Below are 27,635 nucleotides of genomic sequence, written 5' to 3'. Positions count from 1 at the left end.
TTCCATTTGGAGATTAGGATTGGCCTTGGACAAGGGTGTTCCCAAACCTTTTCCATCTTGAACTCCTTGTGCAATATGACAAGAAATCAATGGTAGAGTTTGCCATACATTTGCACATAAGAAATAAAACATTAAATTTTTCTTCCAGGTTATGCCAAAAATTTAATTTCATTGATTAGAAATCAATTTGGAATTTCTGGAATATCTCAGCTGGATAAATAAGCAATATTCTCAAAACTCCTATGACGAGCCTCTCATGTCCCTTGGCAGTATATATAAAATAAACCAGGTTAGAAGCTTTGCTCTAGGAGGTGACACCTCAATTGAGCATCGAAATAAACAAGATATAGTGAGGTGGGAGTGCATTCAAGGCATGAAGAGAAGAGATGAAAAGTAATATTTGAGGAACAGCAAGAATGTTGGTTTGCCTGGAACAAAATGCAAATGGAGAAGAAAGAACTTGGAAAGGTAGGTTGGATGGAACCAGATGATGAAGGTCTTCAGAAGTCAAACAAGGAATTTGTGTTTTATCCTAGAGGAAAGAGGGAACCATTTGAGCTTTTGAGAACAGTAACATGTTCAGATGTATACTTTGGGGAATTTGCCTTTGATAGCTTGTGGAGAATGAATTTTGGAGGTTTAGGTTTGGATAGTCTGCAGTAGTCCAGATAAGAATTTGTAGGGTTCTGGACATGAGTAATGACTATGTCCAGAATAGAGAGGAGGAAACACGAGTTATGGTCGGGTAAAATCATCAAAACTTGGCCACCGATTGAATTTGAGGGATAAAAGAAAGAGGAATTGAAGATGACTCAGTGGTATCAAAACCAAATATAGCATCACTGCAGTCTCCTTAGGCTTTCCACAGCCTCAACTTTGAAAATTATCTTTGTACAAATCTGGGATGCCTTATTTTCCTTCCTCCCTGCCACTGTCATAACTCCTTAAAATCATTACATTCCCCTAGATAACACCTGCTTTCAAAAAAAATTAAAAGCCTGCTCACATCTCACTTCCTCCTGGATGCCTTCATTCCTTAGCTCCTCTTTGTCTTTAGACCTTTCAACATTTATGTCTTGTGATTTCATCTGTGTAGATAGGAAGTTCATTTTGAAGAGTTTCTTCTGTTTACATAACATAGTCTTCAAAGAGGTGACTGTCACACTAAAAAGTTATATGTGACTTGCCTAAGGTCACATAGTTTAGTATATGTACAGGGAATCCTGTATGTCCAGGGAGTCCTAAAACAGGTCATCCTGACTCTTGAGGCTGGTTTTTCTATCCATTAAACAATACTGCCTTTTTTTTTGTTCTGTTGATGCTGTCTTATTAATGAGTAAGTATTTCTACATTGTCTTGTACATTTTTGTGTCTAGTATTTCCCTGAGACTTTGTAATGAGTACATTTTGTTTTTGCAACAATTCGTCACCCCAGCATTCAATTTATAGTGTATGTTTCCTCTCTTCCTTGCTAGTTTTAGTCTCTTAGAATTCATATGCATGGTTTTATATTTATCCAGTTAATATGCATATTACAGAAATTATTTTTTGTCTCAGTCATAGTCAATGTGAAGACCAAGTTAAAATTTTATCGATTTTCAGGGTTGCTTTAAGAATTAATAGGCTGGGTGTGATGGTTCATGTCACTAGTCATTGCTGTTGAGGAATAAGGTGGAGGCTGATGGATCCCTTGAGCTCCATCCAGAGTTCTGAGCTGCACTAGAGCTAAAGCTATCAGGTGTCTGCAGCCTGGAACCAAGAAGGGGGAGGGTCACCAGGCCTATCTTAGAAACAGAGTAAGCCAAAGTTTTCTTGTCAGTCCAAAGTCGTGTTAACTGCTTCACTTCCAGCCTGGGGGGTATATAGGGAGATCTGCTCTCAAAAAAATTAGAGTAAAAGGAAGTGTTACAAAATAAGTTCACCATGACTCATGCATCACATCCACAGTTATGACCTTTCCTCCCACTTCTAACCTACTCTTCTCTCTGCATTAGGTTAAAAGAAGACACATTTGTGAGGAGTTTGAAGGGATAGAACTGAAGCCCGGGATTTGTTCCTATCTTTCAGCTCCTTCAGTGTTCAGGCAAGAGGAGCAATGATGTTCTTAAGTTGTTTTTCACTTGTTTCTTTTATTAAAATCTTCCTCACCTTTGCACACATCAGTACCCTGATTAGAAACTCTCAAAGTTGCACAGTTGTTTGTATGATAAAGCCTAATAAACTGTTTAGGCTGGCATTCCAGTCACTCCATGATCTGACCTCTTACTTTTTTCCGTTTGTTTCTGGAATATGCAAGCATACATTTACTCCTCCCTGCTTTTGTTAATGCCTTCCCTTTGTTGTCAGTACTGATTCCATCTTTCAGTGATATTAATAAGAATAACTAATTTTCTATATCATTTTAGGGCTTCCTGAGATAGCGTGAGAACTCTCCCCATTATACTGCTGAGGAAATTGAGGTTCAGAAAAGTTCAGTGACCTGCTCATGGTCACACACACAGCCAGTTGAAATTTCATCCTTTTAAGCTTTTCCTCAGTGATCATTCCATTAATGAATTCATTTAGCATTATTTGGTATAATATTTGTGCCACTCTTTTAGTTCTTAGCACATTCTATTGTTTTTTTCTGTACCTGCTTTAGTTTGCCTACTGGCAAGCCCCTTGAAAGGCAAGGAATGGGTTTTATTCTTTCATTCTTACAACTTTAGCACATTATCCAATATAAAATAGCATTTCCTTATTAGCAATGCCTTAGGTTAGTGGGGAGTCACCCACTTCATAGAGTATACTCATTCGTGCCATTCCTATTTAAGTTTGGGTTGTCTTATCGGCATGGGAAAAGATGGGTTATTATTCCGTAGTCTTGAGATTTGGCAGTGGAATGTTGGGAAGAATGTGCATTTGCCATTTCACCAAAATATAAATTTTCAGAAATATAAAACTATCATCGTTTCATCTTTTTGACTAGGATAAGATACCCTTGTATAGTCAGAAAATTATCAGCTGTCTACTTTTATATGTATAAGTAGATTCTAAAGTCAGCACATAGAGTTTTTGTCTTTTGTTCCCAAAGAGGACTGTGACATCAGGAGTGATGTTGTGACTTGCCTTAAATTGGATTTAAGTGAGGGAGGGCTGTTCAAGGTCACTGATCTCACTCTTTCCTCCAGAGCCACCTGGGTCTAGTGGTGAGATATATAAATCAGGATGATTAGAGATGGCTCTGGATGTTTAAGGCAATTGGGGTTAAGTGATTTGTCCCGGGTCACAGACTGTCTGAGGTGAAATTTGAACTCAGGTCCTCCCAACTTCAGAGCCAGTGCTCTATCTACTGTTCGTACCACCTAGCTGCCCCTGTACATGGAGTAAAAATCCAGTAGAGTCAAGCTTACTCTAGCTTAACAGCATCTGGCACTTTTGCACAATGTTGGTAAAGGGAAATCAACAAGTGGGTCTCTAACCTCATATTAAGGGTTGACTTGCTTGCTTATAAAGGGCTAGGACCAAAGTGGAACTAGTATTAACTGGGATAGCATGACATATTCCCTGCCTCTTATTCCCTGGCCCATGAATTGACCTGAATCATTGGGTTCCGATCATGTAATTCCACACTAATTCCAGGAAGTGAGCCTATTAATTGGAATGACTGGTGTTTGGATTATTTAAATGGTTGTTTCTGTCTTTTTTTCCTGCCCAGTGGATATAGTCAATTCCTGTTAAATGAAATGCTTGTCTGATGTGACTTCACCATATTTCTTTTGTCTATGAATCATGGAATTTTTAGAGCTGGAGACCCCAAGATTTCTAGTCATTTTGTAAATAAAAAATGAGGGAACAATGACCCCAAAGAGGTCTTCAACTTGCCTTTATTGTTGCATCCTCTGTAAACATCCTGTAAACAGTATTTGGAGGAGGAGGATGTAAAAGTTAATAGCCTTCAGTACTGTTTCACACCTTCATTCTTGTGTTTATAATTTAAATTTAATTTAATTTGAATTAAGTTTAAGATTTGTTTTGGTCTGCTCTCTCACCCCTCCCTTGAAAAAGGTGGGGAAAGGTACAGCTAGGTGACGCAGTGGATACCGCACTGTCCCTCTAGTCCAGAGGAAGGAACTCAGACTTGAACTGTATGACCTTGGGCAAGTCACTTAACCCTGATTGTCTCCAAAAAAGAAAGTAAGAAAAAGGTGGGGGAGGACCTTTCTTTCTTTTTCCTTTTTCCTTTTTTTTTTTTTTTTTTGGTGAGTCAGTTGGGGTTAAGTGATTTGCTCAGGATCAGACAGCTAATAAGTGTCAAGTGTCTGAGGTCGGATTTGAACTCAGGTCCTCCTGAATCCAGGGCCAGTGCTCTATCCACTGCGCCACCTAGCTGCCCCCTTAGAAATCACTTCTTTTAGGGGGCAGCTAGATGGTGCAGTGGTTAAAGCACTGGCCCTGGATTCAGGAGTACTTGAGTTCAAATCCGGCCTCAGACACTTGACAGTTACTAGCTGTGTGACCCTGGGCAAGTCACTTAACCCCCTATTGCCTGCAAAAAAAAAAAAAAAAAAGAAATCACTTCTTCTAAAAACAACTCAAACACAAGATATTAGCGTTTTCAGGTGAAAAGCAGAGTAGATAAATGATGAAGATTGTACATGAAAATATAAATGTCTTTCATGAAGCTTGCTTTTCCTTTTAAGTAAATAATAAATTCAATACATCACTTCGCCACCTAGCTGTCGAGGACCTTTTTTTCTGAGGATCTTTCTTTCACATTTATGTCTTTAGATTATTCAGCCATTTCCCTAAACATTTTGGGCATTCAATGTTACTTCTGTTCATACCTTTTAAAAAGTGACAGACCTACCGAGAAGGCACTTAACTCTTATAAGTAGCAGGGAGGGCGGCGGGGAACAGCAAGTGGCAAGGTTGTTGATTTATTCTCTTCTAATGATATGCAACAGTTGTGCAGCTTTCTGAAACTTTTTGTTTTTGTTTTGCGGGGCAATGAGGGTTAAGTGACTTGCCCAGGGTCACAAAGTAAGAGTCAAGTGTCTGAGGCTGGCTTTGAACTCAGGTCCTCTTGAATCCAGGGCCAGTGCTTTATCCACTATGCTGCCTAGCTGCCCCTGAAACTTTTTTTAAAAATTTACTTAGAGTATAGAGATACCTGGTTCAGTGTTTCAAACTAAACTACAATCTGCCTCTTTAAAGAGACACTCTGATGACATTACTTGTGAAGGAGCTTAGAAGCTTCTTAAATGGAAAGTACTCTGGATATACTGAATTACTTAAGGTTCCGTGCCTTCGAGCCACCCCCCCCCTCCCCCACCCCAGCTAGTAAGTGTCTGAGGCCAGATTTGAATGCACGTCTTCTGGTATCCAGGGCCAATGCTTTATCTACTGTGTCACCTAGCTGTCCCTGTTCATGCTTTAAAATGAAATTGAATGTAGGAAATCTTAATACTTACTCAGCTACGTCTCAGGAGCTATTTTGGCTACTTCATGACCAGAGGTACCACGCCATAGTGGATAAGAGTGCAGAATTTAGCATCAGGAAAACCTAGTGCTGGATTCAAATCCCATTTTGGAAACTAAACTAGTTCTTTGACTGTGGATGAGTTTATCCTTTAATCTTTTTGAGTCTCATCTACATTTCTTTTAGATTATAAGAGATCTATAGAGAGTGCCTGGTCTTACAAAATCTCAGCTCCTTGGGGGTCTAATGCACTGTTTTCTAGACTCTTGCCGGAATTATATGTACAGTCTTAATTTTCTTTCCTGAATAGGAATCTCCATTTGGATGGCTGTATTAGGTGCCTTAAACTTTTTTTTTTAATGGAATGCTTCACGAATTTGCGTGTCATCCTTGCATGGGGCATGCTAATCTTTTCTGTATCATTCCAGTTTTAGTATATGTGCTGCCGAAGCGAGCACTGCCTTAAGCTTAACATATCCAAAACAAGAACTCTTGTCATAAACAACCTTGAGTTATTCTCAATTCTTCCTCTCCATCTCTTACATACAATTGCTAAGTCTTGATGTGTCTATCTCCACAATATATCTCACATCTGTCTGTTAACTCTTGATTTACATGGCTACTACTCCAGATCATTTCCTTATCACATGTCTCCTAGAGTAAACTAGTCTCAAGCTTTTTGGTCTTCAGGACTCTTTTGTACTCTTAAAAACTTGAGGACCCTAAAGATTCAATTCAATAAATATTTATTAAGACTCTATTATGTGGGGCAGCTAGGTGGTGCAGTGGATAGAGTACTGGCCCTACAGTCAGGAGGACCTAAGTTCAAATCTGGCCTCAGACACTTAACACTTACTAGCTTTGTGACCCTGGGCAAGTCATTTAACCCCAATTGCCTCACCTAGAAAAAAAAAAGACTATTGTGTGCCAGGGTCTGTGCTAAGTGCTGGGCATACAAATAAGAAAAACACAGACCCTGCTCTCAAGGAGCTTATAATCTAATAGGGGAAGTCAACACCTGAAATGAAGCTGAAAAGAGGGAGTATGATGTTCAAGTGCTGATGGAAAATGAAGTGTTACCAAAGAGCTTTTGTTTATGTGGACTATATCCGAGTCATAGGACTAGTAGAGACAAAACTCTGCTGTTTGAACCCTTGATGGAAAATATTTGAGAGATATGCTGAGTTGCTGATACTGCCTTGATAGCCACCAGACAGATTTTTAAACTATTAAATGGCCAGTTTTGTTAAAATGGGAATTTTCATGACAGATGCTTCAGGAGGGTAATACATCATGGATTACCCAGAAGATCATTAGGAAATTTGGCATTTAAAGCGGTAAAATCTGGTGAAAGCCTTTTTTCTTTTTTTTTTCAAGGGAGAGATATAGCAATATTCCACCTATTCAGAACTTAGGCCAAAACCACAAAAAAGCCAAGGAAGGTGTCTGAATGCCCAAAATAGCAGTCACAATGTCTCTGTAGTAAAAGCTCATTAACAAAAGAGTCCCCTCTTTTTCTATTTACTCTTCCCTGACATAGTTGTAATAAGCTTGATTAGATTACTAAATCTACAACAAATTAGAGGGAGTGGGTTGGTGTATGGATGGGAAACACTTTACAGCAGTGAGAAAGGAAACTTGAAAGAAAACTTAGCCAGTACAATATGGAGGATAAGGCCTCTCTCTCTTCAGTTGACAGTGCCATCATACATCATATTAACTAACTACAGTAAGGTTTCTAATTAGGATACCACATTATTAAGGAGAGCTTAATGCTTTGAAAGCTTAGAAATTTGCTCTGACCTTGTCTTTTTATAGGTCAAGCAACCACAGTCTGGACAGGTCGGGTGACTTGCCCATAGTTATGTAGCTTGTTATTTGTGTAACTAGGACCACTTCTGATGCATATTCTTAGTATTTTTTTTTATGACTAGAGGCAGCTTCCCTGAAATTAGAGGTGAGCCATCTTTTAGACAGCTGGATTTTAAGTCACCTAAACATTTTTGTCTTATTTAACCAGACAAGCTAATGGAAGGTATTTCATACAGTGGTGTGCAGATTAAAACCCAATTGTGGCTTGTTTTTTCATCCTGTGTCCTTTGAATTTTCTATATAGCCCACCCAGCTAGGGGCAGTGTCAGTGCTGCCTGGAGTTGTGTGGGAGGGAGTATGGCTACAGTACCTGCAGGCACTCCAGGAGATATCGAGCCAAGGTGGTCTCTGTGACCTGTCTCTGAATAAAGTAAACAAAGAACATCTTTAGGTGGGAGGCATCAAATCCATCATCAACTGCCTCTCCAGCTCCAATGAGGAGACAGTTATGTTAGCTATCACAGTACTCAAGTACCTGCACACATCTCAGTCCATCCAGGAGCTTTCAGTCCTGTCTGGTGGAATGCATGCTATTCAACTCCCTCTCTGAAAACATCTTCTTGGAAAGCTACTGTTCTCTTGGCAGGTGGAGGAGGCTCAGAATCTCAGTGGGGACACTGTTGTGGGCATCCCACTCCCCAAAGACTCATTGATATTGTGTTGGGGAAGTGGTGTCTATTCTTAGGAACCCTGGATTGTCAGCCAGGCCCCACACAGTTGATGGTGAGGTTTGTTGGTGGGTGATCTAAGTGCAGGAAATTGAGTTTGGGAAAAGATGTATTTGAGGTGTTTGAGGGAATAATAATCTCAAGACGCTGCAGCAGAAAATTATCCCATTAAAAATTTTGGTGAGAGGAAGGGGAAACCTTTGGAGAAGCTGAATCTCTGGACAGGGTCTCTGTCTTTGTCTGGCAATAACAGAGGGTGGCCAAGGTTTTTGTACCTTTCAGGATGGGGGGTTGGCTAGTGTTGTTTATAGATTCCCTTAAAATCTACAAGGTGTAAGTACATAGCACTGAAATGAAGTCCATATACTTATTATCAAAAAAGCAATTTTGTTAACTAGTTAAATAAGAGTGATGCTGTGTAAAAGAGTACTAAACTAGGATCTAAATTCTAGTTTCAGCTCTGCCCCATGACTAGCCATGTGATCTTGGTTAAACATGGTAATTAACATCCAGGAGACTTAACTATTCCATCTACCATATGGGGTTAATAACTTGTGAGGATCAAATGAAATTGTGTCCAAGAGCAACAACATTCAGGGGTGATCAATTTATGCCACTCTTAATTCTTCAACTACCCTCTTTAGGATCTGCTCCCTCAACTTAATGTTAAAATCATCCTTGTTAGAGGGCCGTTGTGGGACTGGCACAAATACTGTATGAAGTAAGTTTAATAAAACCTTTAGCCCCTTAGGAATGGATAAATCTCAATCTCAGGTGGGCACCAAAGACATACAGGGGAAGAGGCTGGCTGGTTAAGCCCATGTTTGTGTGATCATTGCCTGTGGTAAGAGTTGATGCCGTAGGTGGCTGGATATTTTTTTTCTCTCCTTTAAATAGAATTTTTGATACAAAATTTAAATGAATTTTCCATATAGGATCCCCTCCAGTTTATTGGAAACCCTGAAAAATGTTTTTAGTATTTTCTAGAGACAAATGCAACCCTGGAAATTTCTCTCTTCCCCCCCCCCCCAATTCTGTGGCATATTATCAAGAACTGGAAAAAGCCAGAGGCTAGACATTTGGCCCTCTATTCCATTGCTTTTTGGGTCCCCCGAAGTTTTAATTCTTAATTGAAGTTAATTTAGTTCATTTATGGCATCGGTGTTGATGTTACATGGCACTACTCTATTCAGTTCCTGGCTACCCCGTTTTAGGAAAGATAGACAAAATGGAGTGTGTGTCATGTCAAGAAGATAGAACATCCCATGCACAGATTGTTTGAAGGAACTGAGGATCTTTGCCCTAGAGAAGAGAAGATTTAGGATAGGGGTAATTATTTTATCTTTGTGAAGTGGAAGGGATGTTATATGAAAGAAAAGTAGACTTGTTCTGCTTAGTCAGAGAGGGCAGAACAGATTAGAGTTAGACTTGATAAGAAAAAAAATTGCTTTCTATAAAATAGTCCAAGAGTGGGGTAGTTTGTCACTGTTTGAAATTCTTTTCACTAAAGGTTTCCAGGGAGAGGTTAGATGCTCCTTTGTTGATGGTGTTATATTATAGAAGGAATCCTTGTTCAGGGATTGAGCTAGATTCTAAAGAAAAGATAGGTTTGGGAGTTACTGAGCAGCTAGGGTTCATTAAAAGCTCTATGTAGTTTCCCAAATTATTAAATGCTTATGATGTGCTAACAAGAGGCCAGAAATAGTCCTTGCCCTCAAGGAGTTTACTTTCCAAGGAAAGAAGCAGCATGTGAAGAATAGGCACTTAAAGTTATATGTACAGTGAGACAATTACGGTGAAATAGTCTTTAAGGTAAAGCACTGGCAGCTGGGATAGGGGGACAAGGAATGGCAGAGCATGGCATTTCAGCCTCTGGAGGAATCCAGCCACCACTTGAGAGGCAGAGGCTGAGGAGAGAGTACTCCAGGAATGGGGGAGAGTCTGAGTAAAGGCAAAGAGATGGGAGATGAAGGATTGTGTGGGAATACTTGAATGCAGACAGTGTTGCTAGACTGTTGAGTGCTTATGGGACTGGAAAGGGAGGGAACAGCCCAGGTTGTGAAGAGTTTAAATGCCATGGGGAAGGCTTTACATTTGATTCTGAGGTAGTAGCCACTGGAACTTAACTGAGCAGGAGTATAGAACTTGGTTAGACTTAAAATGTATAAAATCACCTTGGCATCTGGGTGAGAAAGACTTGGGGCAGGAAGAGTGCTTAGAAGACTTGAAATAGTCAAGATGAGAAGTAGGGAGGGCCTGAACTAGGGTAGTGGCTATGGAAATGTGAAAGTAGAAGTGACAAGATTTGACAAATAGATTGGACATATGAAGTGAGAAAACGAGGTGAGGGTGACACTGAAGTTACGAATCTTTGGGACGGGCATGTTGGTGGTACTCTTGACAGTAACAGGGAAATTTGAAAGGGAATGGGGGGTGTGTGTGTAACCAGTTGTATTTTGGACATGTTGAGTATAGATGCCAGTGGAACATCCATTCAAACATGTCTGTTGGGAAGTTTGTGGTGTGGTGTGGGAACTTTGAAAAAGGCCAGGTATAGATCTGGGAAGCAACTGCATAAAAGTGATAATTGAACTCATAGTGAGGAAATATAGAGAAAAAAGGAAGAGGGCTTGGGAACATTCAAGGGAAATGAATGAAGAATAGCAATGGGGAGTGAGAAGCAACTGAGAGAGGAAGACCAAAAGAATGGAATGTTACTAAAACCCATACAGGATTGGATATCTAGGAGGAGGTAATCAACAGTGTCAAATGCTACAGAGAGTTGAAAAGAGAGAGAGAAGAATTGAGAAATGTCCACTAGATAGATAGTTGAAGGATTTTAATTTTTTAATCTTTTTTTTTTTAAGTGAGGCAAATGGGGTTAAGTGACTTGACCAGGGTCACACAGCTAGTGAGTGTTAAGTGTCTGAGGCCAGATTTGAATTCAGGTACTCCTGACTCCAGGACCGTTGCTCTATCCACTTCGCCACCTAGCCGCCTCAATTTTTTATCTTTAAACACTAAATAGAATGAACATTTGTAATATATACATAATAGAACAGAAAAAAGATTGTCTATGAAACTACAGGTCTCTATTACAAAACACCTTACTTATGTTCTAAAAAATATGGTAAGATCAACCTGTGTTTTTCAAAGTTATTCTACATGTCTGGTCTTCTGTTTTTATCTCTCCATTTAAAAAAAAAAGTTGTCTTGACCCTTTTTTTTGTGTTGTTTTTTCTTGCTACCTTTAACCGTCTCATCCTTCTCATTGAAGGAAGAAAAAAGATAAAACAACTATAGTAACAAATAATACATAATGAAAACAAATTTCCACTTTGGCTCTGTCCAAAAATGTATGTCTATCTGTGTATCTTGAGTCCTTTGACAAGATGTGGATAGAAAGCACATAATCATTACTCCTGAATTGTGGTTGGTCATTTCCCTTTTGAGAGTTTTTAAGTCTTTCAAAGTTGTTTTTCTTTACAGTGTTAATTTTATAAATTGTTCTGGTTCTTACTACAGAGCATCAATTCATAGAGATCTTCCCAGGTTTCTTGCACCATCTATACTTTCATTATTTCTTACAGCACAAGAATATTAATATCCATATGCTGTATTTAATCTATCCATTCCTTATAAGATGTGTAGCACATTAGTTTCTAGTTCTTTTTTAGAACAAAAAGACTTGCTAGAAATATTTTTGTACATGTTTTTCCTGCTTTGTTTGCTCTCTTTGGAGTATAGAAGACCATTGGATTTCTCAATTAAAATATCCTTGGTAACGTTATAGAAAGAAGTTTCTTTTTTTAATAGTATTTTTTTCCAATTACACGTAAAGATCGTTTTCATCATCCATTTTTGTAAGATTTTGAGTTCCATATTTTTCTCCCTTCCCTCCTCCCTCCTGAAGCCAGCAAGCAATCTGATATTGGTTATACATTACAATCATATTAAACATATTTCCACATTAGTCATGTTGTGAGAGAAGAATCAGAACAAAAGGGGAAAAAAACACAAAGAAGAAACAAAACAATAAAACTGAAAACCAGTATGCTTCAATCTTCATTCAGACTCCATAGTTTGGATGGGGAGAGCATTTTCCATCGTGCACTGTGTACAGTGTTCTTTTGGTTCTGCTCATTTCATTCAACATCAGTTATGTAAGTCTTTCAGGTTTTTTAGAAATAAGCCTGCTTATTATTTCTTATGACACAATAGTATTCTATTACATTCATATACCACAATTTGTTTAGCCATTCTCCAGTTGATGGGCATTCCCTTAATTTCCAATTCTTTAACCACCACAAAAAGAGCTGCTATAAATATTTTTGTACATGTGGGTCCTTTTACCTTTTTTATGATCTCTTTGGGATATAGACCTAGTACTGGTATTGCTGGGTCAAAGGGGTATGCACAGTTTTATAGCTTTGGGGGCATGGTTCCAAATTGTAGAGAGCAGTTTCAGTTGAACGTTATAATATAGTTGGAAGCCAGATTGAAAAGGCTTTAAAAGAGAATTCTAGGAGAGAAAGTGGAGGTGTACCTAATTAGATGGGTTTCTTAAAGGAATTTGGCTGAGAAGTAGGTGAGATTGAGAAGATGATTTGTAGTGAGACTTTTTTAAAAGGAGGATGGAAAGATGGGAGTGTAGGTAGCAGGGGAGGAACACGAAAATAAGGAACAGATTAAAGATGAAAGGAAGAGTGGGGATGATAGTGGGGCATTCTGGTGAATACAGATCTCATCTATCATTTTGCTAACGTGACTCAATTTATTGTAGTTTCATCTTAAGGAGAAAACTTTAGTTCAGAAATCCATTTTGGTCTCTGACCAGCAAATTGGAGCAGTTTAACTCAAGCCAAAATGGTATGAATGTGTTGGTCTCAGAAGAGAGGATTTTGTATTTCTAATAAGGATATTGATTTGTTCATGTTTAACTAAAGAGGGTGATTTTGTGAAGCTGAGGTAGGAATTCTTGCCCATCTAGTCTGTAAAGGTTCAGACTTGATTTGTACTAGTCTTGAAGTCAAAGGGCTAGGATTCAGGCTGTCGTTTTTGTTTCTAAGTAATTTGACCTATCTGGGCCGAGTTTTCTCCATCTGTAAAAGGAGGAATTGGGACTAAAGCCTTTGCTCTGTTATGTATGTACCTTTCTTACAGGATTGAAGGAAAGTGTTTTGTTAACTCACAGAATCATAGAGCTAACAAGAACCGCAGTCCTTAAAGAAAATCTGAATTTTGTCTATAGTGTTCTTCTCGAGTACATGTCAGTCTTTCACTTGAAGACTTTAAGTGACATGGAATTCCCTATTTTTATTTCACAATCCCTCCACCAACCAGCCCATTCCATTTTTTAAACAAAACTGAAGCTTTCCCCGCAACATTCCCTCTCTGTAATTTCAATCCATTGGTTCCTGATTTGCCTTATAAGCATTACTTGTTTTCCACTAATAATAATGATTTTGAAGAAATCCTGTCTTTTAGAGACAAAATATTCCCATTATTTAAAACTAATTATCACATGAAATTTTTCTAGTTGCCTCACCATCCAGGTACTCATTTTCTGGATATATTACAGCTTGTTTTGCCTTCTAAAATAAGCCCAGAGCATACTTTTCCTGATATATAGTAAGCTTTAGCCCAACATTCTTTTTGTAACCTTTTCAGTTAACCTTTCCCAGTCCCACTTAATTCTAATTCCTTTCCTCTGTTAATTATTTCCTATTTATCTTGTATATTTGTACATAATTTCTCACCCCTGTTAGTTTGTGAGGTAGAAGGCAGGGATTGTTTTTTGTATTTAATTGTATCCCCAGAGTTTAGCACAGTGTCTGGCATATGTAGTAGGCACTTATTTAATAAATGCTTAGTTAACTGACTGATGTATTAGCTCACTCCAAGCTTTGTGCTATCCCAAAGTATATGTGCTTTCATTCAAGTCAGGACCCTGCATCTCTATGCTAGATAGCTCTCTCCAAGGCTAACATCTTTTAATGATTCCACAAATAAGTGTGCTTTGGGTTTTGTCAGTTAATTCGTCCTGAATCTACCTGTCATCTTGTCTGCATTTTTTCATCTTGTCTACAAACTAGACTATTACGTGTCCTGCTGACATCCAGATAAACTGTTTTCAGCATTTTCCCAACCAGTCTAATAATGTTGTCAGAAATGGAAATATTAGTGTCTCTAACACTACAAGTTGAAGAACAAATGTTGATCTTCTCTAGGTGGTCCCTGTAACAATTACAATCATGTTACAATACAATCATGGCCCACCCCCTCCCCCCAATATAGGAGGCTCTTTTAGCATCAGTTTTCAGTTAATTTCCCTCACTTTCATCTCCTGTCCCCCTTCCTCACTAGAATCAATTGTGGCCCTGGATTTTTGCTTTTGAGCCTCCCATCCCTCTTAATCTAGCTTCGTTATTAGAGTCTCAAGCCATGTGATCCTACTTATCCTATTTCTGAACTTTGAAATGTCTAGTGGTACACATCAGATTTAATGTTCCCTTCCTTGTTTCTGAGGAGTTCTAAAACACATGCCCCCCAATAAAATAAAATAGATGCCCAGATATTTGAAAAGTTCTTGTTGCCAGGTGTCTTGTCTTTTGTCAATATCTTATCAAATTCCTCCTAGTGAGTCTTATAGAAATGTTTGCCACTGGATTTCCATACAAGTGAATATCTCTTTGATAAACAGTGCTCTAGCTTAGCCCTTAGCTGAATCACTTCCTTTTAAACAACAGGTAACCAAAGCTATAGTCCCATAGTATGACATCCCCCCCCAAATTTCATTAGGAACAGGCAGTCAGGGGAAATGGGTGAACTGGGGCCCTTTGGAAGATAGCTGCAGATTTGAAACTATTGCATGAATCAAGGGGCATTTAGGGTCTAGAGAGAAATCTGCTAATATTCACACCTAGGAGGGCAAAACAGTACTTTGGAAATTTTATAAACTTTTATACAACAGTAGGATGTGGCAATTGGAGAAACAATTTTGAAACATGTAGTGACATTGACTCTTGGTTTCTTTTTCTTGTTTTTGTCTTGATTTCTTTTCTTTTCTTTTCTTTTCGGTGAGGAAATTGTGGGGTTAAGTGACTTGCCCAGGGTCACAGAACTAGTAAGTGTTAAGTGTCTGAGACTGGATTTGAACTCAGGTCCTCCTGAATCCAGGGCTGGTGCACTAACCATTGCACCACCTACATGCCCCCTTGATTTCTTTTAAGATGTGCTTAAATGTAATTGATTATTGTAGCTGTTTTGCCTGTTTATTGGTATATGAATAAAACAGATTTGAACAATCGTGTCTGTGGTGTTCTTTTAGTTTGAGAGAGAGGCACCAATTGAGTGGTCCAGGTTACAGTTATCAGGACTTGAGGAAAGAGGGACTTGACTGACTTTTTGCAAAGTATGTAAAATAATTGTATTTAAAGGAATAGTGGGGGTGTAGGATTATATTTAGTTAAAATTAGGATATCAGTGGTTTTGAGAACTATGGATAGTATGTACTCTTTCCTGGTGCATTTGTTGATGCTAAATTCCATCAACCATTATTCTGTAGTTAAATTGCTAATGACCCTTCTGAAGTGTCCAAACTTCTTCCTTTTTCCCCTGATGTTTAGTAGTTAAAAATAGCTTGTTGCCTTTTAATCTGCAAAACATGAGACAGTTTTAATTAAGTCTTAGGCTTTTTTGAGGTTAAGTATGTTGTGCCTCTTCTGCATGTGAGTAATTTAAGTGTTTGGAGAAGTCATTCTTCTAGTCAGAGATCATATGAAGTTAGTAGTGGTGGAGTATGTTGGATGTCGGACATGAAACACCTTCTTTCCAATCTCATGCTTTTGATGGCTTCCTGTTGATTTTGGGAGAATCTACAAGTTTTCCTTGGTGAGATTTTTTTTTTCTGTTATCCTTCAGATTTGTTGAATGCCATGCTGATGTGCTACCAATTCTTTCAATAGTAGGTTTTTTTTTTAATTACCAGACTGTAATATAAACCTTGTAAGAAACAGAGATATTTTTATCTAGTTTTCTAGTGATTTGTCCTGAGTGTGATGCCTTTTATTTTGCTGGATTATTTAAGATTTAAGGATAATATTATGATTTTATTTATAGTTTTCAAAGAATTTAAGAGAAAATTCCTTTTCTGTGGTTCTGCAGTTACCTATAGAATTTTGTCATTCGGATGCCAAAGAGGAGGAGCAAATAGTTTATCTTATCAGTTAGCAAGCATTCTTCTGTTGTACTAGGATATAAATACAAGAAATGAAATAAACCTTACTTGCAAAGAGCTTACATTCCAACTGGGGAGCAACAGTTTAAGTATATACCCAATAAATGCAAAATATTTCAATACATGTTGCTTTCAAGGGAGGGCACCAGCAATTTGAGGGGATCAGGAAAAAAATGCTGCTAGAAAGTGGTACTTTTACTGGGACTTGAAAGAAGAGAGGGGTTCTTTGAGGTAAAGGGAAGAAGGGGGAATGCGTTTCAGACGTGGGAGACCGTCAAGTATAAAGGTATGGAGATGGGAGGGTTGGAATGTCATGGTTGAGGAACAGAGACAAGGTTCATTTTGGGTATACTGCAGAGCAGAAAAGGGGAATGATATCCAGTGAGACTGGAAAGATTCATTTGGGGCCTGGTTGTGAGGGTCTTTAAAAGTTAAACAAGAATTTATATTCTAGAGGCAGTAGGAAGCTCCTGGAGTTTGAGTAACACGGCAGATTTGTGTATCATGAAAATTGCTTTAGCTTCAGTGTGGAAAATGTATTGAAATGGTGAATCAGATCAGGAAGGCCAATTCAGAAGGCTGATGCAATAGTCTAGGTAAGAGGTGATGAAGGCCTGAACTAAGGTGGTGGCTCTGGGAGAAGAGAGAAGCAAGAAACAGCAAGATTTGACAACTGAATGAGTGGTAGGAGGAAATTAAGGAAAAGTATATTAATGAATTTTTTTAAACTTTTGTTAAAAGTTTAAAAAAATGATCTGCATCTTGTTTAACTTCAAGGATCAGGATTGGTTTCATTTTATGCAAATTTACTTCGACCTAAGGTTTAGTAGAATTCAAACCTGTTACAGATTATGCAAAGAAACCAATTTAGAAAACATAAATATCCATCTATCCTCTTTAATCCAGAGATCCCAAGCCATTTACCTAAAAGACAGCAAAGACTGAGAAAAGCCCCCACATATATACCAAAATATTTCTGGTAACAAAGAACTAGAAATAATAGCTGAACAAATTGAGGTACAAAGACTCCTTAGATCATAGATCTAAGAATTGGAAGGGACCTTAAAAGCTATCTAGTCCAAACCCCCCTTATTTTATGGATGAGGAAATTGAGGCCCAGGGAAGTTGTAATCCCCCCCTCCCCCTGCAAAGTCATATGAATGTAATGTTAATATTATTAATTGTAAGAAAAGATAAATAAGAATTATGCAAAACGAAATAAGGAGAACCAGGGAAACTACACATGAGGACTCCACACTGTAAGTGGAAGAACGAATAAAACTGAATGTTATATACATGATAATGACCAAGTTTATCCCAGAAAGAGGAGAAAATGCACTCCCCCTTGTTTCCAGAAATGGAGGACTGCATGTGGAACATTGCATATCCTATTGGACTGGAGAGGTTGTTAGTTTTATTGAGCTGCTTCTTCTCCCCCCCCCTCCCCCTTTTCCCTTTTTTACTAGGGGCAACTTACTAGGAAGGGGAAGAAAAAGTGATGGTATATATATGGAAATGAAGAAGCGTAGAAAAAACATAATTAAATTTTTTTAAAGCACGTAATAAATTCAAGCCTGCATTCTGAATTGCAATATATCATCAGAATATTCAGTGCAATCTATAATATTGCTTCACATGTAGAATAGACCTCATTTAGTCAAATAGTGCCAGTCGTTAGCCATGGTATTATGAAAAAAGGTTAGAATTTTCCAGAGTTTGACTGTTTAAACAACATTCTAATAAAGACTTGGTTTGTACATAAAAAAGAAACACGCTTTGTAAAATGACTTCTTAATGTATAATTATTTTAAGCCATTTTATTTTATGCCACTTAAGTAATTTTTTAACAATTTGGAAGAGCTGAGTATATTCTAATATTTGTAAGTTACCTTACAAAATAGGATTTACGTCTGTTTTACAAAAAAAAAAAATTGCTGAGCTTTGCCTCTTAATTATCTGCCACATCTTTTTTGACTTTTAATATAGTATTTCGAAGAAACTTAAGATGTTTGTTTAGTTTTGGAGACTACTGAAGTAGTTTGGAGACTGTTGAAAATTTTCCCAGTCAGTTTTACAGTTTTCCTTGAAGATTTCTTTTGAAATAAGCAGAGTTGGGGTTTTGTTTTTCTTATTTCTCATTTTATCTTTGGCTTTTACATTACCTTCATTATTTAACATCACCTCCCACCACCCTAAGCAATCCCTTGTATTAAAGATTTAAAAGGAAAGAGAAGAGGAAGAACAACTTAGTAAAATAAATGAACATTTCAACTATGTCTTATAGTACATGCAATAAATATTCTATACCCAAAGCTTCCACCTAATGCAAAGGGAGCAAGGTAAACTTTTTCAATTGTTAGTAATTTTAACATTGATACCTACTATAGGGATAGTTGATAATTCTTAGTTGCTTTTCATTGGTGTAGCTAGTTTATAAGTAGAAAAAGCAGCTACCAGTCAATTTTTTTCTAGAATTGATAGGTTGCCCTTGGAACTAAAATTAATTATAGCTATGAATAATGGCTGCAATAATAAAATAGCTGATTTCTTAGCACTTTTTATCTCCCTTTAAGGTTTGCGAAGCACTTAACATTTGTGAACTCATAGGCATGGTGAACTTAGAGTATAGATGTATATGTGTCTCCAGTATTATATCTTTTTATTTTTATTTTCATTTCAATTAATTTTTTTATTTTACAAAGCTACTTTTAATACTCTGGGGTAAGCCCCATAGGAATAAAAAACACAGGGAGAGGGTAGCCCCCTTCACTCCCAGGAATGCCCTGGAGGGGAGAACAAGACTGCCTGGGGCGGGGGATGCATAAAGGGAACCCACTGCAGACACAAGGCAAAGGGAATGCCATCAGTTTTGGGACCTGTGAGCACTACAGGAGGAGGTGAGAGCATGACTGGACTGGCTCCAGGCACACGGTCATCCGGTAAGAGACATGGGCATGAGCCATAGAGTTATTTGGGCTCTTCCGTCTTCTCATTGGCCTTTTTCTGCTTCTGTTGCATGATCTCTGAGTCCCTCTGCTTTCAGGCAGCAGCAGAGAGTTCATCATCTGGGCATTTTCTCTTGCCTGAGTCGCTTTGCTTTTTCATATTCTTCTGGGGGGCAAACTGACTGATTACCCCGGGTCATACGGCAGCAGCCTCCTGTATTATGTCTTTTTTTGTTTGTTTGTTTTTGCAGGGCAATGAGGGTTAAGTGACTTGTCCAGGGTCACGTAGCTAGTAAGTGTCAAGTGTCTGAGGCCAGATTTGAACTCAGGCACTCCTGAATCCAGGGCCGGTGCTTTATCCACTGCGCCACCTAGCTGCCCCCTCTTGTATTATATCTTAAAGAGTTGCTCTGCCCCACTAGAATTCTTTTTACAGAGGTCCAAGGGAAGCCTTCATCAGGTTTTCATTTGAGGGTTCAGAATTTGGTTTATTCAGCTTCACAGGACATCAGGCTACAGTGGAAAGTGGATTATATTTGGAGTCAGGAGACCTGAGTTCAGATCCCAGTTCTACCCCTTAGCTTACTGTGGGTAGTGACACTTGGTAAAATTACTTTCCTTTTCTGTTAAATGAGGGGGCTGGATGACTAGTGTGGAAATAAAGTTAACATGATGGCACATGTATAGCTTATTGGATTGCTTGCCATCTTGGGGAAGGGGGTAAGGAGAAAAAAATGGGAACTCAAAATCTTATAAAAAATTAATGTTGAAAACTATGTTTACATATAATTGGAAAAATAATAAATACTATTTACCATAAAAGAAATGAGGGGGTTAGACTATATGACCTGAGATGATTTCCAGCTCTTAAGTCTAAAGATCTTACTTATGGAGGTACATGTTTTGGAGAAAAGAAATGACAGATAAAACTTGGATTCAGAAGTGAAAAGCTAAAGGGAATAAGATGATTTATTGTACTCACTATATCTCACTAAAGAAGTAAAAACCTGTCTTTTTTTTTTGTTTGTTTGTTTTGCGGGGCAATGGGGGTTAAGTGACTTGCCCAGGGTCACACAGCTAGTAAGTGTCAAGTGTCTGAGGCCGGATTTGAACTCAGGTACTCCTGAATCCAGGGTCAGTGCTCTATCCACTGTGCCACCTAGCTGCCGCCCCCGCCCCCCCCCCCCCCCCCCCCGTGTCTTTTTTTTTTTAAGTTGGAAGACTTGTTTCTCTAAATGTGGTTAGTATGCTTATTGTTTTAAGTGCCAGGTTTTTGTATTGAAATAAAATTAGATTTTGTAATTTGATAAAACTATTCATTGTCTTAATACAATCTGTGTCATTCTTTTTCATTTAAATCCCATTATATATAATGATCAAGGCCTTGGTAAAACCTAGTAGCTTCTTAAAGTCACCCAGTAATACATTGGCTCTCTTATTGGGAAAGTAAAGTGTCTCAAATGTATTAATTTATTTAAATCTTTCTCTCTTCTAGTTTATAATTGGCACAATGGAAGAAGCTGGAATTTGTGGCATAAGTGTAAAATCTGATATGTTAAGCAGTGCTCAGCGAAATGATATTCTACAGCATCAAGAATCTAATTGCCGCAGTTCAAATAGCAAAAAATCATTGGAGGAGGTTGAAGAGAGTAACTTTTTAACCAAGAATAATAATTTAGTCAGTACAGCATACTGTGCACGAGAATCAAGAGAAGAAACACCTGGTCGAGAAGCTCGGACAGATCCACCAGATGGTCAGCAAGATATAGAGAGTGACAAAATCAAAGAAAAAACTTTAGGTAATTTTTTTGGCCTTAGGGACTTGCTCTCTATTTTCAGTGCTTAAAGAAAAGGTGACTTGGCTTTGAAATATAATGAGGTATCTGGGTATCACAGATATGATGCTGTCTTTGGTCGAGTCATTCTTTTTTTTGTTTTGTTTTGTTTTGTTTTGGGCAGGGCAATGAGGGTTAAGTGACTTGCTCAGAGTCACACAGCTAGGAAGTGTCAAGTGTCTGAGGCCAGATTTGAACTCAGGTACTCCTGAATCCAGGGCCAGTGCTTTATCCACTGTACCATCTAGCTGCCCCTGGTCAAGTCATTCTTATAGACATATGTCATAGATTAGTATTTGCATACATCAGTTTGAAAGGAATTAATATATTAAACTAAACAGAAATAGCTACAATAGATTGTCCCTTTCCTTTTGAAATGTAAACCAACACCATAGGCAGGCCCAGGCAACTTTTACTACAGACATGACTCATGCTATATACTAAAGATGAACTTTGTTGTTTATAGTGGGCAAATCTAAAATGGCAGACCTCTACTCTCCAGTGAATTAGAGGCTGGTTGTCAAAATGGCCATAAAGCATTCATATGTTATGTATGAAGGAAGGAATAACATGAAAACTGTTATAAAAAACTGATTTGTAAGAGTTTTTCTCCTTGTACAGTGTTATTTGGGAATAAAATGGTCTAATATCTTAAATGAATGAAGTTTTATACCTTTCTTTTGCTTATCATTTGAAATGGTTGACCTTCCACTGCTTTCCATACAAAATTTAATAAGCATTGTTACTTTCTAGTGCCCTAATGTATTAAAAGTGTCAAGAAATAAAGATGATGAACTGATTATGATCTCAAAACGAGTGGACCCAGTTTTTATGCCCAATGTATAATATGGTTAAGGTTTGAGATAAGAAACATAAGTGAAACTCAGTATTACATTTCATATTTGATATTTTTAATAAAATACTTTTTATATTTATATTGGCCAATTTTTAGATCAGAAAGGAATTAGCCACATAAAATTTCATTTAATAATAGAATTTACATGGTGCCCGGCACTATGGTAAGCACTTGGCAAATATCACATTTGATTTTTATGCCAACTCCTGTTGGGGGGGGCATTATTAGCCCCATTTTACAGCTGAGGACACTAAGGCAGATAGGTTAAATGACTTTCCCAGGGTAGAGGCCAGATTTGAATTTTGGTTTCATTTGCATAGGAACTATTCTTTACTGTCATTGAATCTGGGCATAAGAGTTTACATGGCTTCAATATTATTAATAGTGTTGGGGGGCAGCTAGGTGGTGCAGTGGATAAAGCACCGGCCTTGGATTCAGGAGGACCTGAGTTCAAATCCGGCCTCAGACACTTGACACTTATTAGCTATGTGACCCTGGGCAAGTCACTTAACCCCAATTGCCTCACCAAAAAAAAAATAGTGTTGGAGGGAGATTAAACTATATTCTCTGAATATAGAGAATACTAGCTAAAGCTCTTATGCTTTTATATATAGTATGTGGTTAGGTAGCTTTTCTTTCTTTGATATTCCTTGTGTCTTGTTATTTTGAATGCCTATATCGAAGATTTTTTAAAAGTGTGCTTCAATTGTGTAGTCTTGCTTTGCAATTTAGGAGGTGTACCAAATTAGTAGGAAAAATTAGGTGGATAAATTTTGAATTATATGCCTGTGATGTTTAAGAATTTAAAAATTATCTTGATCATAGGAATTTGAATTGTCTCTATTTTCTATATAAAATAGTAAAATCAAATGCACTATATATTAAGTATCCTGAATTACAAATAGAATGTCTTTTTGTGTGTTGTGATATTCAAACTTTTTTTCTAGTACTTATTGGCTTCACTTTATTCTATCAGGAAAAGAAGTTTTGTTGTTGATGCAAGCCTTAAATACCCTTTCAACTCCAGAAGAAAAATTGGCAGCCCTTTGTAAGAAATATGCTGATCTTGTGAGTAGTATTCATCTATGGGGGGAAAGTTTCATATAAAATGTATAATAAGTTTAAAAACTCTGCATGAATTAGGACTTTTTTTTTTTTAGTGAGGCAGTTGGGGTTAAGTGACTTGCCCAGGGTCACACAGCTAGTAAGTGGTAAGTGTCTGAGGCTGGATTTGAACTCAGGTACTCCTGACTCCAGGGCCAGTGCTCTATCCACTGTGCCACCTAGCTGCCCGGAACTAGGACATTCTTGAACTTAAAATTTTCCTTTAAATGGGGCAGGTAGTAGGGAATTTGGAGAGGATTGGGTTCTCTGACCTTATTTGATTACATAGCTAAACTTAGAAGGTATAGACAATAAAATGATTTAGAGAATTTCCAAAATTAAGGCAATTTTCTCAGGTAGTACGTAATAGCTTAGGTAATAGTGTGTCAGAAGGCAATACATCGTTTCTCCAGTATCCTTTCTGTAAGTAATTCTAGAACAGAAGTAGGGAGACCATTTGGATGGAAGCACACATTGAAGAAGGTAGAATGTTTGGTAAAACAGTCATCTTGTGCCATCCTGACACATTCTTAGAACATTTTTTAGAAGGGCAACATTAAGATACTGGAAGATTCTGTTCAGTATTCCTTCTGTCTTTTGTGAAGGAAATTGAACTAGAAAGCATAAGGTCGTTCTAGGCCTGACCTAGTTCACTTAAGAATCTTAGATTTTCTGAGACATGAAAGCAAAGAACAGTTTACTTTGACATCGTCAACCTGGAAATCCTACAATTCCTATGTGGAAAAGATAGAGGAAGTAAATGTTCTGGGAACATTTAATCATAACAGATACAAGTCTATTGTATTATACTGCCCTTGCCTTTCAAAAAATACTTATGTGATCATTGATTAAGTTATTATTTCAATTTATTGATACATCAGTAAAACTAAGTAACTCTTTTATTAATGACTTGGTCATAACAATGAGTCTAGTCTTTTTTGTTGCAGGACATGAAAAATTGTTTATATTACTTGAGCAAGGTTTCCTCTTCTACTGTAACATTTGAGAATAGCCTAAACAGGAAGTTTCACTAGCTACAACATCTCCTGTTGCTTTTGACCATACAAATCTGAATTCCTGTGAAATATTAATACTTTTGAGTTTAAAAAATATGCTTAAGGGGCAGCTAGGTGGCGCAGTGGATAGAGCACCAGCCCTGAAATCAGGAGTACCTGAGTTCAAATCTGGCCTCAGACACTTAACACTTACCAGCTGTGTGACCCTGGGCAAGTCACTTAACCCCAATTGCCTCACTTAAAAAAGCCAAAAAAACAAAAAAAAAATGCTTAAACTCAAATTATCATATAATCAGTGTCAGTTATGAAATTAGTTAAAGTTTGTTACTTTATGTGATATTTTCACTGTGTTGTAGAATATATAGTGCTATTAATATGTCACCTGGCCAGCCTTCTCCTCAGTAAAACAAACCACAGACAGTAAAAGCAGAACCATGTCACATCACATAGTAGTAAATAATCAAGGGGATTTGAACCCAAGTTTTCTGACTATAAATACAGTGTTTTCCTGCTACCCAGCACTACCTTTCCATCCACATAGAACTCTTAACTATTTCTCTCTTAGTTGTATTTTTGGAGGCCATTTTAGAAAAATGGCTTTGTATGTGTGAATATGTTATTTCTTGAAAAGGCTGGCTAATTGACTACTCTTTTAAAAAGAATATTAGTAAAGTGTGATCAGGGCAGCTAGGTGGCACAGTGGATAAAGCACTGGCCCTGGATTCAGGAGGACCTGAGTTCAAATCCAGCCCCAGACACTTGACACTTACTAGCTGTGTGACCCTGGACAAGTCACTTAACCCCCATTACCCTGCAAAAAACCCAAAACAAAACAGAAAAGTTTGATCATTATTGTTTTTCTCTGACTCTTTTTAATTCTTTACATCATAGCTAAAAAACAGAAAGTAGGAAAGGATCCTAGTAGAAAGAAAAGAAGTAAAAATTCTAGAGCCGAGAGGGACAGCTTTAGAGATTAACTATTTTACATGTCCTCCACTCCCAGGTGCAAATAGTTTAAGGAATTCATTTTGCTAGCTAATTAAATGATACAGGTAGAATTGTAACCTGTCTTCTAATTCCTAATCCTGTGTGTTGTGAAGTATAAAATCTAATTGTGATGTCTAAAAATCTAATGTGGCCACCTTAAATTAGAAACCTATAACACCAATCTTTGGGCATTAAGTATTTATTAAAGTATATTGGGGTTAGTAAAGAGAACACATGGAGAAAAAAAGAGCCTAGCTCCGCACCTCCCGCTCCTACCATAACCTCCAACAGAAAAAAACCAATCCTCCCCCTCCCTCCCCACCTTCTCTAGAGAGGAAGCTCCCTGTGGGCCTGCCCAGCTGTGGTTCCTCCACACAGCTCCAAGCTAATTGGCTGGTGGCATTGATTGACATGATTTACAGGTATTTCTATGAATTAGATGTTAGGTTTCTATGAATAGATGTAACTTCCAGATGCTAGTCACATGCTTTCTCCTCAGGGTGGCACTGCCCTGGTTCTCACTATGTCTTTCTTAATAGGGGGTGGCACCCTGATTCTCACACTCCCCCCTGTACTTCATGAAGAAACATGGTTTCCTTACATGAAGCAATAACATTACAGATACTTATGACTAACAAAGTAAAGGGAATGAAAAGAGAGGAAAAGAAATTGAGCGATGCATTAATGAAGGCTAATGCGGGCACTCCCTTTTTAGGAGGTGAACATTATTAACAGAGAAAAACTAAAGAGGGTACTCCTTTAGTAAGTGGAAATTATAAACAGTGTATACAGTGGGGAAAAGGAAAACAGGAAAATGTCCATTTAAGTCTTTGGAAGTCTTTTCTCAAATGATTTTTGGGATGTCCTCTGGGTGTAGTTGTGGAAAGTCTGTGTGGATGCTGATGATCAAGGCTGTCAAGTCTCAGCTGTAGAGATTCAGGTGTGATTGTAAAGTCTCCTAGGTGTTTTAGATACTGGTAATCAGCTGGAAAATTTCCTACAAAATTGAGCTTAACACAATTTTAAATAGCTTTGCCAGTAATCAGATCAAACAGTGAGAGTTCTCAAAAACATATCTAAGGAAATTCAGAATCTTTTAGAGATTTTATATTATTGTCCAGTTGTTAACACATGAAACATAATAAAAACTAAAATTGAAACATTTTCTAAAACTTAATATTTCTACACTCCCCCCTGTGGAGAATAAATTGAGAAGACAATTGTGATAGTAATTTAGAAAATAATTTTTATCTTTTTTTCACTAATTTTTGCATCATCTGCCTAATTATCCTCATGTCATTATAAGACATTAAAGGGGGGCAGCTAGGTGGTACAGTGGATAGAGCACTGGCCCTGGAGTCAGGAGGACCTGAGTTCAAATCTGGCCTCAGACACTTAACACTTCCTAGCTGTGTGACCCTGGGCAAATCACTTAACCTCAATTGCCTCACCAAAAAAAAAAAGAAAGAAATTAAAGAATCTAGTATAATTGGTAGCAGATGTCAAGGTCAAACCCAACATTGTATTTATCATGACATCTGAGATAATTTATGGGGGTTACCATAAAAGAACAGAGAGGAAACTTGAGTCAGGCTTAATCAGATCCATGAAATTGAGATGTCCATGCCATCAGGCATATAGGAGGGGGAATTGAAGTCAGGTGTTGAATGAGATGGCATAGCCTGGCCACACAGTGCCATGTGGAGGAAAATTAAACCAAGAGAATCTAGTCTTGACTCTTGCCAATGACCGTTCTCTTGCCCTTTCCCAAGGCAGTGCAGTACCCGGACTTTGTGCATGTCTCCCCTTTTGTGGCAATTCAATGTCTGCTCTTATATGTATTCCTCTTGTGATTGGCTGGCATCTTGGCCAACTGGCATCTGGTTAACTCAGAATGTGGGCAATTAATGTCTTAAATGATAAGTTACCATAATCCAAGTCTCATGGATTTAACACTTGAGGATAATAATGATAACAAAAAATGTGAATTTGCTTTGACTCAGAATATAATATACAACTATGCAATAATTCCATATAATTTTTTTATGCTTAGCAAAAAGAATACTTCTAGAATTAATTTGCACTTGCCATGGCAATCAGTTTGCCAGGGAAATTCTTTATAGAATTTGATCAAATAATCAGTTGGGAAAAACAAACAATTTAGAATATGGGAGCACAATACTCTCAGAATTAATATTGTATTATGAAATCAAGACCGTCTTTCATTGGTTCAAAAATAGAGAGATAGATGAATAGAACAAAACACACATGGAAGTATAAAAGACAATGAAATCCAAACTGGAGAATTCTAAATGAATATGAACTTAAGAGTATTACAAAATAGGGGCAGCTAGATGGCGCAGTGGATAGAGCACTGGCCCTGGATTCAGGAGGACCTGAGTTCAAATTTGGCCTCATACTTAACACTGGCTGTGTGACCCTGGGCAAGTCACTTAACCCCAATTGCCTCACTTAAAAAAATAGTATGACAAAATATAAATTTGATTATATGAATATAAAAAGCTTTTGCAATGTTCCCTTTTTTAGCTAAGTATGAAACAATCTTAAAAGAATGAAAATCACTATGAAAATAAACCCATACTATTAATTTTAAAATGTAGATGTAACAGCTGTTAAGGGCTAAAATTCTAG

General features: G+C 37.7%; 1 protein-coding gene, 1 non-coding gene and 1 pseudogene across 6 annotated transcripts in view; 1 reads left to right on the top strand and 2 right to left on the bottom strand.

Moving 5' to 3' along the window:
• The window catches only part of TXLNG (taxilin gamma), a 59,524-nt gene that overhangs the window by 15,756 nt on the left and 16,133 nt on the right, over positions 1-27,635 (top strand). For 3 of the 5 annotated variants that reach the window (XM_043991167.1, XM_043991166.1, XM_043991170.1), the window contains exons 2-3: positions 20,681-20,984; positions 22,853-22,944. In XM_043991167.1, the coding sequence (XP_043847102.1) occupies positions 20,681-20,984; positions 22,853-22,944 (396 nt within the window). Of the gene's footprint in view, positions 1-148; positions 469-1,994; positions 2,084-20,680; positions 20,985-22,852; positions 22,945-27,635 lie in introns of all 5 variants that reach the window. The other 2 variants (XM_043991169.1, XM_043991168.1) reach the window with 2 other exon arrangements.
• LOC122752248 lies at positions 5,815-5,919 on the bottom strand. The gene has a single exon (XR_006356031.1). It is a non-coding gene; the product is annotated as a U6 spliceosomal RNA (small nuclear RNA).
• LOC122745749 lies at positions 19,208-19,512 on the bottom strand (annotated as a pseudogene).

Source organism: Dromiciops gliroides, chromosome 3 (assembly GCF_019393635.1).
Source record: "Dromiciops gliroides isolate mDroGli1 chromosome 3, mDroGli1.pri, whole genome shotgun sequence".
Classification (NCBI taxonomy): Eukaryota; Metazoa; Chordata; class Mammalia; order Microbiotheria; family Microbiotheriidae; genus Dromiciops; species Dromiciops gliroides.
The sequence above is the reverse complement of the archived record's forward strand: the minus strand, read 5'-3'. Positions and strand labels throughout refer to the sequence as shown.